Source organism: Sus scrofa, chromosome 18 (assembly GCF_054392235.1).
Source record: "Sus scrofa isolate SSC_HxYL_T2T_F1_AM1 chromosome 18, Sscrofa_HxYL_maternal_Yorkshire_Landrace_v2.0, whole genome shotgun sequence".
NCBI lineage: Eukaryota > Metazoa > Chordata > Mammalia > Artiodactyla > Suidae > Sus > Sus scrofa.
This window is the reverse complement of record NC_139400.1, coordinates 57,318,141-57,332,568: the sequence shown is the minus strand read 5'-3', so window position 1 is coordinate 57,332,568 and position 14,428 is coordinate 57,318,141. Positions and strand designations below refer to the sequence as shown.

General features: G+C 39.5%; 1 protein-coding gene and 1 non-coding gene across 3 annotated transcripts in view; one reads left to right on the top strand and one right to left on the bottom strand.

The window, feature by feature from the left end:
* The window catches only part of STK31 (serine/threonine kinase 31), a 72,482-nt gene that overhangs the window by 14,447 nt on the left and 43,607 nt on the right, over window positions 1-14,428 (top strand). For both annotated transcript variants that reach the window (XM_085005689.1, XM_021078730.2), the window contains exons 5-8: window positions 3,964-4,038; window positions 5,994-6,152; window positions 10,931-11,289; window positions 12,227-12,401. In XM_085005689.1, the coding sequence (XP_084861815.1) occupies window positions 3,964-4,038; window positions 5,994-6,152; window positions 10,931-11,289; window positions 12,227-12,401 (768 nt within the window). The remainder of the gene's footprint in view (window positions 1-3,963; window positions 4,039-5,993; window positions 6,153-10,930; window positions 11,290-12,226; window positions 12,402-14,428) is intronic.
* LOC146395073 (small nucleolar RNA SNORA40) lies at window positions 2,632-2,760 on the bottom strand. The gene has a single exon (XR_014834474.1). It is a non-coding gene; the product is annotated as a small nucleolar RNA SNORA40 (small nucleolar RNA).

Here is a 14,428-nt window from a genome sequence, read left to right as displayed (position 1 = left end):
TATGGAGGTTCCCAGGCTAGGGGTCAAATTGGAGCTATAGCTGCCAGCCTACACCACAGCTCACGGCAACGCTGCATCCTTAACCCACTGAGCGAGGCCAGGGATTGAACCTGCAACCTCATGGTTCCTAGTTGGATTTGTTAACCACTGAGCCACGACGGAGACTCTAGAAAAAAGTCTTCTTAATGATATGTTATTTGTGGTAGACTGAGAAATGTTAAGATCAGATAATGTCTACTGAAATAATTCAGATGAAAAATTAATTAGGGATGTGGCTATGGAATTAAAAGTGACAAATGAGTGTTAGAATTGTATGGAGATCAAGTGTAGAAAATTTGAATGTGATGTTAAAATTCTCTTGGTGACTGGAAATGCTGACATCAAAAGGTAGATGTCTTGAACAAGGGGAAGATTAATAAAGAGGCAGAAGAGGGGGATGATGAGGTAGGTTTAAGTATAATACCTTGAAGTTCCTGTTGTGGCTCGGGTTAGGAACCCAACTAGTATCCACGAGGATGCAGGTTCGATCCCTGGCCTTGCTCGCAGGATTTAGGATCCAGTGTTGCCGCAAGCTGTGTGCAGCACAGGCTGAAGATGCTGCGGCTCGGATACCGCATTGCTATGGCTGTGGTGTAGACGTGTAGCTGCAGTTCTGATTCAACCCGTAGCCTGGGAGCTTCCATGTGCTGCATGTGTGGCCCTAAAAAGAGAAGAAGAAAACTTAAATTGATGAAAGCGTATATTATGGCATCATGTCTAGTAGATAGTTAGGAAGTATTAATTTGGGAGAGGATTGAAATAGAGAAATAAGCTTGGTATAAGTCTATAAAGGAAAGTCATTAAACTTGTGGAAGCAAATGATATTCTAGAATTATTAGGGTATTTACAGGGAAGAAAATGATGTCAAAAATCAGCCTTGATGGATACCTGTATTTCGAGAATGGGAAGAGAAATGGAGTCCAAAGGAGATGATCAAAGACTCAGTGTGTAACTAATCAGACAGGAGGAGGAACATTTGTCGTAAAAGGCAGGGAGGACAGAGAACTTTTTTTAAAAAGGCAAGTTTAACCACATCAAATGTTCATCTTCTTCTTTTAGGGCTGCACGCATAGCATATGGAAGTTCTCAGGCTAGGGGTCGAATTGGAGCTACAGCTGCCGGCCTGTGCCACAGCCACAGCCACACAGGATCCAAGCTGCACCGCCATGGCAACACTGGATCCTTAACCCACTGAGCAAGGCCAGGGATCAAACCCTCATCCTCATGAATACTAGTTCGGTTTGTTTCCGCTGAGCCACAACGGGAACTCCTCAAATGTTCATCTTGAACTGAGTGGGGAAAAGTAACATGTGAAAAGGCTGTCGAATTTCTTGATGAAGCCATTACTCATGAGCAATAGTAATAGTAGTTTTGTAGGGCAGAAGCCATAAAGCAGAAACATGTATTCTCATATCTGATTTTTATTAAATATACATTTTCAGTTTATAAAAAATTTACCCAAGCATCATTTAATTCAACAACAAATGCATTGCTTTGGAAAAGGCTTACATTGCCTACAAACACAGCATAATTTGAAAATTGATATGCAGACATTGGCATTTATTTTTGAAAAATGAAAATTGACGTTTATTTTTGCTTTTTGCCCCCTGCCCAAATTTTAGTAAAATTTATGCAGAAATGAGTTGCAAGATTTTTTTTCAGTTTTTTTCTTCTCTATTAATATTTTCCTAGAATTCATCAAAATGTGGGCAGAATCGGAGTTCCCATTGTGGCTCTGCGGAAATGAATCCGACTAGTATCCATGAGGATGCACGTTTAATCCCTGGTCTTGCTCAGAGGGTCAGGATCTGAGTTTCTGTGGCTGTGGCATAGGCTGGCAGCTGTAGCTCCAATTTGACCCCTATCTTGGGAACCTCCATGTGCTGCTGGTAGGGCCCTAAAAAGCAAAAAAAAAAAGGGGGGGGCATGATTGTAGTGTCCATTTTTAAATTTTTTCTAAGCATGAGATAAATACTTGTTTTAAAAGTCTTAGTTTAAATTGACCTTTTTTTAAAAAAATTTTTTAAAGGATTCTTTTTAATTATGTGTAACGTAGACAAAATTATTTAAGTCAATAAACTTTTAAGGATTCTCGTTTCACTGCCTTCTCCACTGTTTGAGTCCTTCCAGTGTTTGAGTCATTATCTTCAAGGTAGGCTTGCCACAGTTGTTTTAGTTATACTTCTTTGATCTCAAATGAAATAAGGACACACTTCAAAACTCCCCACCTATAATCTCTGGGGTCCAGTTTACTCAAGCAGTTCACTTTAGGAAGGACCATGTTTAGGGTCAGAAGAGATGGATCTGCCTGCTTCTGAATTTTTTTTTTTTGTCTTTTGTCTTATTTGTCCTTTTTAGGGTCAAATAAGATGGCATATGGACGTTCCCAGGCTGGGGTCTCTTTGGAGCTGTTGCTGCCGGCCTACTCCAGAGCCACAGCAACACCAGATCCGAGCCACGTCTGTGACCTACACCACAGCTCATGGCAATGCCGGATCTTTAACCCACTGAGCGAGGCCAGGGATCGAACCCGCAACCTCATGGTTCCTAGTCCGATCCGTTAACCACTGCGCCACGATGGGAACTCCCTATCATGTTCCTTCTTATCTGCATCAAAACTGATACTGAACAGCAAGTTCTGGTTTGCAAAAGAGGATTTTTTTTTGCACCTGTTTGTAAATTTTTGTCCACAGTGCTTGGTGTTTTATTTGCACAGGTTCATTTCATTTCCTTGGTTAGCTATGCACCTCTCTAATTTCAGTTGGAATATTGGCTACTCAGTCAGTATCACATTATGTTTGGAGACATTTTTGGTTGTCCCAACTGGAGGGAGTGCTGTTGGCATCTTGCAGGTAGAGACCAGGGGACGGGGGTGGGGGTCAGTGAGGGTTGCTGCCAAATATCCTACAATGCGTAGGACGGAGGACAGCCCCCATGCCCCCACCAGAGATTAATCCTCTCTCAAATGTGGTAGTTGTGGTTGAGACACTGACTTAAAGTACATAAGTTTTTCTCTTTGTTTTTTCATTAAAAGTAATTAGATTAAAATATACATTTAAAATAAATAGAGGTTTGGTAGTAAAGATATTCTGTAATTTATTTATTATATTTATAGTAACACTGAAGTGCTTTTATATAAAGTAAAAAGTTTGAGTCTTTCTCTACTGGTAAGACATAGAGATCCTACCATGGTTGAGAAGTAGACTTAAGTGGCATGTCCTTGCCGTGTTTATGTTTTGTGTTTTTTTTTTTGTGTTTTTAGCTATTTCTTGGGCCGCTCCTGCAGCATATGGAGGTTCCCAGGCTAGGGGTCGAATCGGAGCTGCAGCCACTGGCCTACGCCAAAGCCATAGCAACGCAGGATCCGAACCCCGTCTGCAACCTACACCATAGCTCACGGCAACGCCGGATCGTTAACCCACTGAGCAAGGGCAGGGATCAAACCCGCAAATTCATGGTTCCTAGTCGGATTCGCTAACCACTGCGCCATGATAGGAACTCCCGTGTTTATGTTTTAAGAACAATTAATTGTACCATTATGTCTTAAGACATTAAAACAGCATGGCTTTAAGTTTTTGATGTTTGTGACTTTTTTCCCCTTGTTTTTATGTCTTTCCTCTTCTCTCTCTCTCTCTTACTTTTCTTCCCCTTGGAGAGACAGAATAATATACTAGACTCTGAGGTCAGTTGCTTAAGTTTCACTCCTAGTTCTGCTGCTTTCTAGCTTATGACTTCGGCTATATAATGGTGAAAACAAAGTGCCTACTTCATAGGGTTGTTGTGAAAAGAAAATAAGCTATTACATTTAAAATGCTCATTGACATGGGAAGTGCTTACTAAGTGGTAACCATTATTCTGATCTACTTAGCATACTTGGACTCATTAAAATGCCAAATAATTTTACTTTCTTTTTTTTCTTTGTAGATTTATGGTGGATTATTTTCTGAAGATAAGTGTTGGTACAGATGCAAAGTACTGAAAGTCATCAATGATGAAAAGGCAGGAACAAGTGTTCAATTTTTTTTGCTCTGAGAAATATTTATTCTGGTTCCAAAATTTGATGCTTATTTACCCTTCATTGCCATTCATAGTAGTAATAAAATATTGTTGAATGAACTTATAAATTGATTAAAGCATAAATTATTTCCCCCTAGAGAAAACAAATAATTGCTTGAAAAAATCAGGTCAGATTTGGGAATATTTTTCTGATTTTTAAGTTGTCATATAATCACCCCAGATTATCCAAGAATAGATTACATAATTTGTGGATTATTTTTAGTGACCAGTTGGTTTTCTGCACCTCAGATTTTTGTTTTTTTTGTTGTTGTCTTTTTGCCATTTTCTTGGGCCGCTCCCGCAGCGTATGGAGGTTCCCAGGCTAGGGGCCAAATCAGAGCTGTAGCCGCTGGCCTACGCCAGAGCCACAACAACGCAGGATCTGAGCCACATCTGCAACCTACACCACAGCTCACGGCAACGCCAGATCCTTAACCCACTGAGCAAGGCCAGGGATCGAACCCATGACCTCATGATTCTTAGTCGGATTCGTTAACCACTGCGCCACGATGGGAACTCCCTGCACCTCAGTTCTTTATAGTTATGTTTGGTTCTTCCTGAGTAACTTAAGAGTTTATTCTATGAACATCTGATTGATTCTGGTTATATTTATCCTTTACTTAATTGATATGTGCATTCTTAATAATGGAGATTGGCTTGCCGCTCTCTCATGCCTTGGTTAAATGTGATGAATTTTCTTTGCATTTAGCTACTTTGTTATTAACATTGTGAAATTGTGGGAGATTTTTAAGAAAATGTGTAGACAAGATTCTGTGGAGCTGTTTGGTGGCAGTTGCACATTGCAGTCTGTGTAAAAGCATTTCTCTTAAGATTTCCTTTACTGTTTTTGTCTGTGTCTGCTTTCCTGGACTTAAAATGTTTTATAATATATATATTTTGTGAGTATTTTTCTTGGTATAATAAGGAGGTAAGATGAAACACTTTGAATTATGCTCCAAATATCTTTTTAAAAAATCTCATGATTTATCACTGTCACACATAATGGTTTATCATAGTGAAATAGGCCTTTTCCCCACAGTTTGATAACTGGGGTGTTTGCTTTTGGTTTTGCTTTTATTGTATTTTTTTTTCTTTTTAGGGCTGCACCCCTGGCATATGGAGGTTCCCAGGCTAGGGGTTGAATTGGAGCTGTTTCCACCAGCCTACACCTCAGCCACAGCAACACGGGATCTGAGCCACATCTGCGACCTACATCACAGCTCAAGGCAATGCTGGATCCTTAACCCACTGAGCGAGGCCAGGGATTGAACCTGCGTCCTCATGGATCATAGTCAGATTAGTTTCCTCTGCGCTATGACAGAAACTCCTGCTTTTACTTTTTAAATTAATGGGCAAAATGGCTTTTGACCTTGTGATGAACCGTTTTTCTTTTTCACCTTTTATGTAGCTGTAGAGCTGGAGGTAAGGGTGAATTCAATTCTTTTCCAAGGTCTAATATCAGGAGTGGGTTTAATTTTATCAAAGGACATTTTGTAGCTTTGGCTTTCATTTCAGATTTTATTGTTTCCAAGTTGAATTTAAGAATGTTGATTGATTTTAACATTTGAGATAGGAGAGGATCATAAACTTCATAGATTTATGTTTATTTAAATACAACTGTTAAAGTCAAAATGAGAAACGGTACATGGGAAATAGTATTGTTTGATACTAGTTAAACCAATGCCAAATATAGAAATCCCCAGGATCTGAAGGGCTATGGATTTTCTATTATTTTGAGGATTTTACTGCAGCTCTTGTTTTTGAATGCATTTTGTCCATTTCAGGTAAAATGCTATCATGATTTTACAGGTAATTAACAGAGTAGCAATTGGGTGGTTTCTTTGGAGATATTTAATCCAAGTTCTGTATTAGCATTTCTCTCATTTTTTTTCCCCCAGTGTCTGGTGAGATATATTGACTATGGAAATACTGAAATTTTAAATCGATCTGATATAGTTGAGATTCCTTTGGATCTGCAATTTTCTAGTGTTGCCAAAAAATATAGACTTTGGGGATTACAGATTCCTTCTGGCCAAGAGGTTACCCAGTTTGATCAGGCAAGTCACAGATTTTAAATATTTTTGTTAATGGAAGTAAAACTATATACTTAAAATATTAGTGTGGTTAAAAATCTGTTAATTGGGAGTTCCCATTGTGGCTCAATGGTTAAGGAATTTGACTGGGAACCATGAGGTTGTGGGTTCGATCCCTGGCCTTGCTCAGTGGGTTAAGGATCCGGCATTGCCGTGAGCTATGGTGTAGGTTACAGATGTGGCTTGGATCCTGCGTTGCTGTGGTTCTGGTGTAGGCCGGCGGCTACAGCTCCAATTAGACCCCTAGCCTGGGAATCTCCATATGCTGCGGGGGCAGCCCTAGAAAAGGCAAAAAGACAAAAAAAAAAAAAAATCCATTAATTGGGGTTCCCGTCATGGCTCTGTGGTCAATGGATCTGACTAGGAACCATGAGGTTGCAGGTTCAATCCCTGGCCTTGCTCAGTGGGTTAAGGATCCAGTGTTGCCATGAGCTGTGGTGTGGGTCACAGACACAGCTTGGATCTGGTGTTGCTGTGGCTGTGGTGTAGGCTGGCGGTTACAGCTCATATTGGACCCCTAGAATGGGAACCTCCATGTGCCGTGGGTGTAGCCCTAGAAAAGACAAAAAAAATCCATTAATTATCTTTAATATTAAAGCTTGTATAAATAGTGAAAATTATGAAATTATAGAATAATTGGAAATCAATTATATAGTAATTGTGCTCATCTTTGCTGGGTAAACATTCTTGATCAGAAAAGACATATATACATGCTTATATAATAAATGTAGATAGTTTCTTCTGATGTGAAAGCTTGAAAGGATAGTCTCTTTTATGATGAAGAAAATTATGACTGTAACTATTTTGTTGTCTTTTGCTTTTGAGAAGGTATTAGGTATTAAGCAAAAGTGATCTTTAACCTAGCCCTGGCCATAAATATCACAGACTTGAAATTAGTGGGGTTGAAAATTAGTCAGATTTTATCATTTTGGCAGAGACTAACACTGTTTGATGCAGTAGTTGCCCAGTGATGTGCTGCTAATCTAGAGTCCAGTTTAAATTCATTTCCATTAAATTTGGGCTTAGCAACCTAATTTTGGGAAACATCTGATAATTTCAGGGGTAGTGTTATAGGAAACCTTTTTCTTTTCTTTTTTTTCTTTCTTTTTTTTTTCTGCTTTTTTAGGGTTGCACCCCCAGCATAGGGAAATTCCCAAGGTAGGGGTCGAAGTGGAGCTGCAGCTGTCAGCTGATGCCACAGCCACAGCAACTCGAGATCTGAGCCACAACTGTGACCTACACCACAGCTCATGGCAGTGCCAGATCCTTAACCCACTGAGCAAGGCCAGGGATTGAACCTGCATCCTCATGGATACTAGTCAGATTCATTTCCACTACTCCACAACAGGAACTCCTAATTGATTGGAGATCTTAATGTGATATATTTCAGTGGATTATATTTTGAGTTTGTTAGCTTTGCCTGTTTGATCTCATTTGTTGCTGATTCCTTCTGGATCATTTTTGCTTTCTATATTGGTGTTCTTGGTGAATTTAAGTCTCAATATGTATGTATTTTTAAATTTTGTGATTTGAGAAAAATTTAAATTTGTGTTTTTGGCAACTTAAAATTCTTTGTCATTTGGCTTGTGGATTAAAAAATACTTTTTTCTCTTTTCTTTTGGGTAGTGATGGTTGATGATCCTTGAGCCTATGTGGTTTGCATCTCCTCTGCCCCCCTCCCCCTTTTTTGTCTTTTCTAGGGCCTATCCTGCAGCATATGGAGGTTCCCAGGCTAGGGGTCGAATCAGAGCTATAGCTGCTGGCCTACGTCGGAGCCACAGCAACGTGGGATCCTAGCTGCACCTGCGACCTACACCACAGCTCATGGCAACGCCGGATCCTTAACCCACTGAGCAAGGGCAGGGACCGAACCCGCCACCTCATGGTTCCTAGTCGGATTCATTAACCACTGCGCCACGACGGGAACTCCTCCCCTGCCCTTTTTAGATGCATCCTTCTGGGCATAGCGGTTCTTAACCTGGGGTTAAAATGTGTCACAGTAAAGTAATTTTCTCTAGTTCTGTACATTTAGAAACATTTTTTTGAGAAGGATTCCGAAGGGCTCACCAGACTGATAAAGAAACCCATGGAAAAAGTTAAGAACTCCTACCTAGGTGTCGCTTCTACCTGCTGTACTACTAGATAGTTAAAAAGGAAGTAGTTCCACCCTATCAGTATTACTTACTTTCTTGAACCTTGAAAATTTTCTCTTTTTTATTGTTACTGTCTTTTTGTCCTTTTAGGGCCGCACCTGCAGCATATGCAGGTTCCCAGGCCAGGGGTCAAATTGGAGCTGCAGCTGCCGGCCTACACCAGAGCCACAGCAACGCGGGATCCGAGCCACGTCTGTGACTTATACCACAGCTCACAGCAACGCCAGGTCCTTAACCCACTGAGCAAGGGCAGGGATCAAACCCGCAACCTCACGGTTCCTAGTCGGATTCGTTAACCACTGAGCTATGACGGGAACCCCAGAAAAATTTTTTTTCTCTCTCTCTTTTTTTTAATGTGGCCAGCTTGTATTTTCTGGTGTCTAATTTGTTCTTTGTGCTCTTGTTACCTGAATTATTACGGGTATGATTACCTATTTGGTTTTCTTTATTTGCATAAACTATATTGTTTTTCATATTTACCTAGTGGAAATATATCTAAAATAAACTTCTTCCTGTAAGGGAGATATGGCGCATAAGATAAATTGCATCAGGTCCCTATTCCAAGGAAGATATGAACCAGTAAATTTAACCTTTTAAATAAATCTAGTCATTGGTTTATAAAATTGAACAAATAAATTTGAGTAGTACTCATATTTATTTCAAATTTATGCCTTACGTATTCTGAGAAATGATTTGTTTCCTCAGTACTACATGGTGAAAATTAGGTAAGGAAATTAGTGAAATTTGAGAAAGAATGACAATAATCAAACCAGATCATAGCAAATTAATTTTAGAAATTCAAATTTCTAGAGATCTAAGCAAGTTCTTATTAAAATTAAATCTCAAGATATCTTCCAATTCCACATGTGTTTTAGGTCTATTTTTGCTCAGTGCTGTGGATGGAGAGTCAGTAATTAAAAGTTAACAAGTACCTAGTTACTCATATGGCTTCTTATATGCCAGTTGTCCAGATATTGCTCCCTTAAACAATATTCTGATTAAGAGGGTTTTAATTTAGGAATTTCTAACATCTTATATTTCTTTTTTTTTTTTTTTTTTTTGGTCTTTTCAGGGCCTCACCCACAGCATATGGAAGTTCTCAGGCTAGAGGTCGAATTGGAGCTACAGCTGCTGACCTACGCCACAGCCACAGCAACGTGGGATCCGAACTGCGTCTGCGACCTATGCCACAGCAACACTGGATCCCTGATCCACTGAGTGAAGCCAGGGATCGAACCCATGTCCTCATGGATACTAGTCAGGTTCGTTAATGCTGAGCCATGATGGGAACTCCCTCATGTTTCATAATTTCAGTTCATTGATTTTTTTTTTTTTTTACTTCTCAGGGCTGTACCTGTGGCATATGGAAGTTTCCATGCTAGGAGTCGAATCAGAGCTGCAGCTGCCAGGCTCTGCCACAGCCATAGCAATGTAGAATCCAAGTCGTTTCTGCTGCCTACACCACAGTTCACAGCAATGCTGGATCCTTAACCCACTGAGCAAGGCCAGGGATCGAACTCACGTCCTCAAGGATACTAGTTGGGTTATTAACCCGCTGAGCTACGACAAGAACTCCCAGTTTGTTGATTTTTAAAAAATGTTTTTGGAGTTTCCATTGTGGCTCTGTGGGTTAAGAACCCGAAGTAGTCTCTTTGAGAATATAAGTTCCATTCCTGGCCTTGCTTAGTGGTTTAAGGATCTGGTGTTGCCATGAGCTGTAATGTAGGTCACGGAGGCAGATTGGATCTGGCATTGCTGTGGCTGTGGTGTAGGCTGGCAGCTACAGCTTTGATTCATCCCCTAGCCCAGGAACTTCTATAGCCAAGTGCAGCCATAAAAGAAGAAAAAATTTTTGGTGTTTTATGCTTTGAGTTTCTGTTTTTTTGCTTCTGTTTGTGTCTTACCTTATTCTGCCTTTAAAATGGATTTTTAAAGGTTTGTTGAATTTGAGCACCTTTTCTAGATACCAGAATCCATCTTTAATGTGCTGTAGCTTCTCAGGATACCATTATATTTAGTTGGTGCCAAAATGGTCAACACAGTTTGCTTGGCTTAAAAAAATTATCCTAGGAGTTCCCGTCCTGGTTCAGTGGTAACAAACCTGACTAGGATCCATGAGGATGTGTGTTCGATCCCTGGCCTCAGTGGTTTAAGGATCTGGTGTTGCTGTGAGCTGTGGTGTAGGTTGCAGATGCAGCTCAGATCTGGCTTGGCTGTGGCTGTGGCGTAGGCCGGCGGGTATAGCTTGGATTAAACTCCATCTTGGGAACTTCAGTATGCTGTGGGTGTGGCCCTATAAAGCAAAAAAAAAAAAAAAAAAAAAGAAAAAGAAAAAGAAAAAAATTATTCTAGGGTATTTAATTGGTACACATTTTAAAACTTACAAATATGGCTGCCTATAGAGGTCTTAGCTCTACTTCTGGAAAGGATTTTAGCAAGTATATGATTGGAATATAGTCATACATATGCAGAAGTGTATTTGCATTTAGCCAACAATAAGGTAAGACTACTTTTACAGGTTTCAGCATGAAGAAATATGATTGAAGAAAATATGCTTCTTTATGTCTTCTTTTTTCCTGTTTTTCTTAGGGCAGAACGTTTTTGGGGAGCTTGATTTTTGAAAAGGAAATAAAAATGAGGATTAAAGCAACCTACCAAGATGGGACGGTTATTGCTCAGGCTGAGTATGGCAGTGTGGATATAGGGGAAGAGGTGGCTAAGAAAGGATTTGCAGAAAAATGCAGACTTACTTCCAGCACCAGCATCTCAGAGGAAAAAAAATCGGATCCTGGTCAGCTTGTCCTCAGGAACCTCAAAAACCCCATTCCCTTGTGGGGGCATAGATCAAACCAGTCAACCTTCAGCAGGCCAAAGGGGCGCTTAAGCGGGAGGTTGCCTCTTGAGCTGAAGAATGAGAATGATTCAGGAAATCATGTGACATTTCCAAAGTAAGCTGTGGTGGGATTTATGGTGATTTTTGATGTATAGCAGAAGCCCTTTTCATGGTAGAAGTCAAGGCTTGTATTTTTGGAGTCCTCTGCTACTTCAGTGATTTTGAGGGATGATACTGACTGTTCCTGTTTTTCCCAAACATGCTTCAGCAAGAATATTTTAATTAAAAGCCATTTTGAAAGAAGTTATTCCTAAAATTGTTTGAAGTTAACATACCAACTCTTCAAGCCAACTTTTTTGAAAACACTTTAAGAAAAATAAAAATTACGCCTGAATCTAAATTATTCAGGCAAGAGCTATGGCTTTAATATGGCTTTAAGAATATTTTGATGAGTTTTAGGGAATTGCCTTTTCTTTTTAACAGAAGAGAGGCCCTTTGTTCTTCCTGTGAAAATTTACTGTGAGGGAAATCGATTATTACAAAAGGTGCTCATCTTTTAGATAATTTTGAATCATGAACTTGAAGCAGAAAGACAGATTTGGTGTTTAAAAGTACCAAACCATTCGTATACTTCTGTGTTGTGATCCAGGCCACAGTGCCATGTCTTGGGTGATATAGCTGTTTGTTGGGATTTTATCAGTGCTTTAGGAACCAAACTGTCAAAGGGAGCGGGGGTGATGAGGAGGAGGGATTGGAAGAAGCTGATGTAGAAATATTTTTTACTGTATTTGCTGGAGTAGATACCTCAATGAGGAAGTTGAAACATGTTTTCTTTGAGATTTGGAGGCATTGTCTTTGAAGTATGATTTTTTTCAGTTATAAAATCCAGTTTGCGTTAAAATATTTTTAAGTGTTGAGCTAGGTACAGGTTTTGGTTTCCAAAATTAGCTTTAACATTTTATGGTATAAAAAGCCCAAGAAAATTTTAGATTTTGATCTCTGATACTCTTACACAATTTGGTTTTTAAAATGAGTGAATTTGTTTTTAATAGGGAAAATTTGGCTGTTGGTGACTTTAATTTAGGGTCTAATGTCAGCTTGGCAAAAATAAAGCAGGACCAGAAACTGATAGAAGAAAATGAAAAGCTTAAAACAGAGAAGGAGGTTCTTCTGGAAAGGTATAAGGCGTTAGAATTGAAAGTAGAACAGACCGCTCTGGAGCTGCAGGTACGATATGTTCAGTGGCTTAAGGTAAATCATGACCAGTTGGGAAATCGGTATATTCTCATTTGCACTTATTTCATCTTCTGTTTCCTTTTGTTTCTTTCCCTTCCTTCCCTTCCTCTCCCCACTCTTTTTAGTCTCTTTCTTTTATATTTGTTTATAGATGAAATTTTGTCTTATGCTGCAAACTGTTTATCTTTGGATTTTCATTGGATGTTTGAAAGATTAATAAATTCTCATTTAGATTTCCTTTTGCTTTTTTTTTTTTTTGGTCTTTTTAGGGCTATACCCATGGCATATGGAAGTTCTCGGACTAGGGGTCAAATTGGAGCTGCAGCTGCCCGCCTACACCACAGTCACAGCAGCAGCAGATCTGAGCTGTGTTTGTGATCTACACCGCAGTCACACCAGATCCTTAACCCCCTGAGTGGGACCAGGGATCAAGCGCGCGTTCTCAAGGGCACCAGTCGGATTTGTTGCCACTGGGCCACATGTCACATTGGGAACTCCTCCTCTTACGTTCTTTAAAAAAACTTTTAACTGTGGAAATTTTCTAACATTTTAAAGGGAAAATGGAACAATTAGTCTTTATATATACATTACCTGATTTTTACAGTTATTAAATACATGGGCAGTCTTTTTTCTCAATCTGTACCTCCTGAGTTATTTTAGAACAAATCCCATTCATAGCATTTTAGTGTATATCTCTAACAGAAAGGACTTCAAAAAAGACAACTGTAATACTATTATACTTAAAAATTAATGTTAATTCCTTAATATCATTTAATATCCAGTCAGTATTGAGGTTTCCCTTACTGTTCCATGAATATCCTTTTATACTTGGTTTCTTCCGATCAGAATCCCAGTTAGGTCCATACATTGTGTTTTGATTGATAAATCTCTTAAATTGTTAAATCTGTTTCCTTGTTGTTTAACCGGCTCTTATATCTTTGTGTATTTCCTTTTATGGTAGGAGGCCTAAGGTTTGCTCAGATTCAGGGAAGTTTATTTTCCTTCCAAGAATACTCTGTGGTTTTCATATCTGTAGTTTTTTTTCTGACACCAAATATATTATCCCAACACCATTTTCCAATTTTCTAACACCAAATGGATGTCCTACAGTTTATTTTTGACACAGACTCCACAAGTTAAGGACTCAGTCCCTCAAGACTTTGCCCAGTTCAGACACCAGCCACAAATCAGGTCCCAGGCTACCCACGTTTCTTCCTGGCTGACCATATAAATTTGAGCTTTCCTATGATCCACCCCCATCCCCTGCCCTTAGTTCAGTAATTCACTAAAACTAACTCATAGGACCCAGGAAACTGCTCTACTTACGGTTACAGTTTTATTATAAAGGATATAATGCAGGAAAAGCCAAATAAAAGGAACAGATGTGCAGAACTGATACGATGGGGGTGGAGGTGGGGTAAGGAGTAGGGGGGCGTCTCTGGGCCTGCTGCTTTCCCGGCACGAGTTTGTTCACCATTCTGGAAGCTCCCCCAAACCTCATTACTCTGATTTTTTTTTAAATCAAAGTTTCATTACATAGGCCTGGTTAAGTCATTGATCATTGGTAATTGAATTCATTCACCAGCCCTTAAATTCATACGTGACATTCTTCAGGGAATTCTGAAGACTAAATCCATAAATATTGGGTTTTATCCGTTACAACTAATCCTTTAGTCAGGGACATCCTGCTAAAAGGCATTTTGGAGATATGGTTTCTTATCTCTTAGGAAACAGTCGAGTTTTTTTTTGTTTGTTTGTTTTGTTTTAAAGAGGTTTTGTTTACAAGGAGACTAGTCACTTTTATTTTCTCTGGGTGTCCTAGTCCCCTTCCTGAAGAGAGTAAGTGGATAACAGAGCATCTCCTTTACCTGTTGAAGACACAATGCCTTTCCTTCAACCGCAGAAAGTTCCTTGGCGCCTCTTTGTGGCCTGTCCTCTCTTCCTCCCACTCAGGGCAACCACTGCTCTGGTCTATTTAACCATAGTTTCATTTTCCTGGTCCTGTACTTTATATAAAT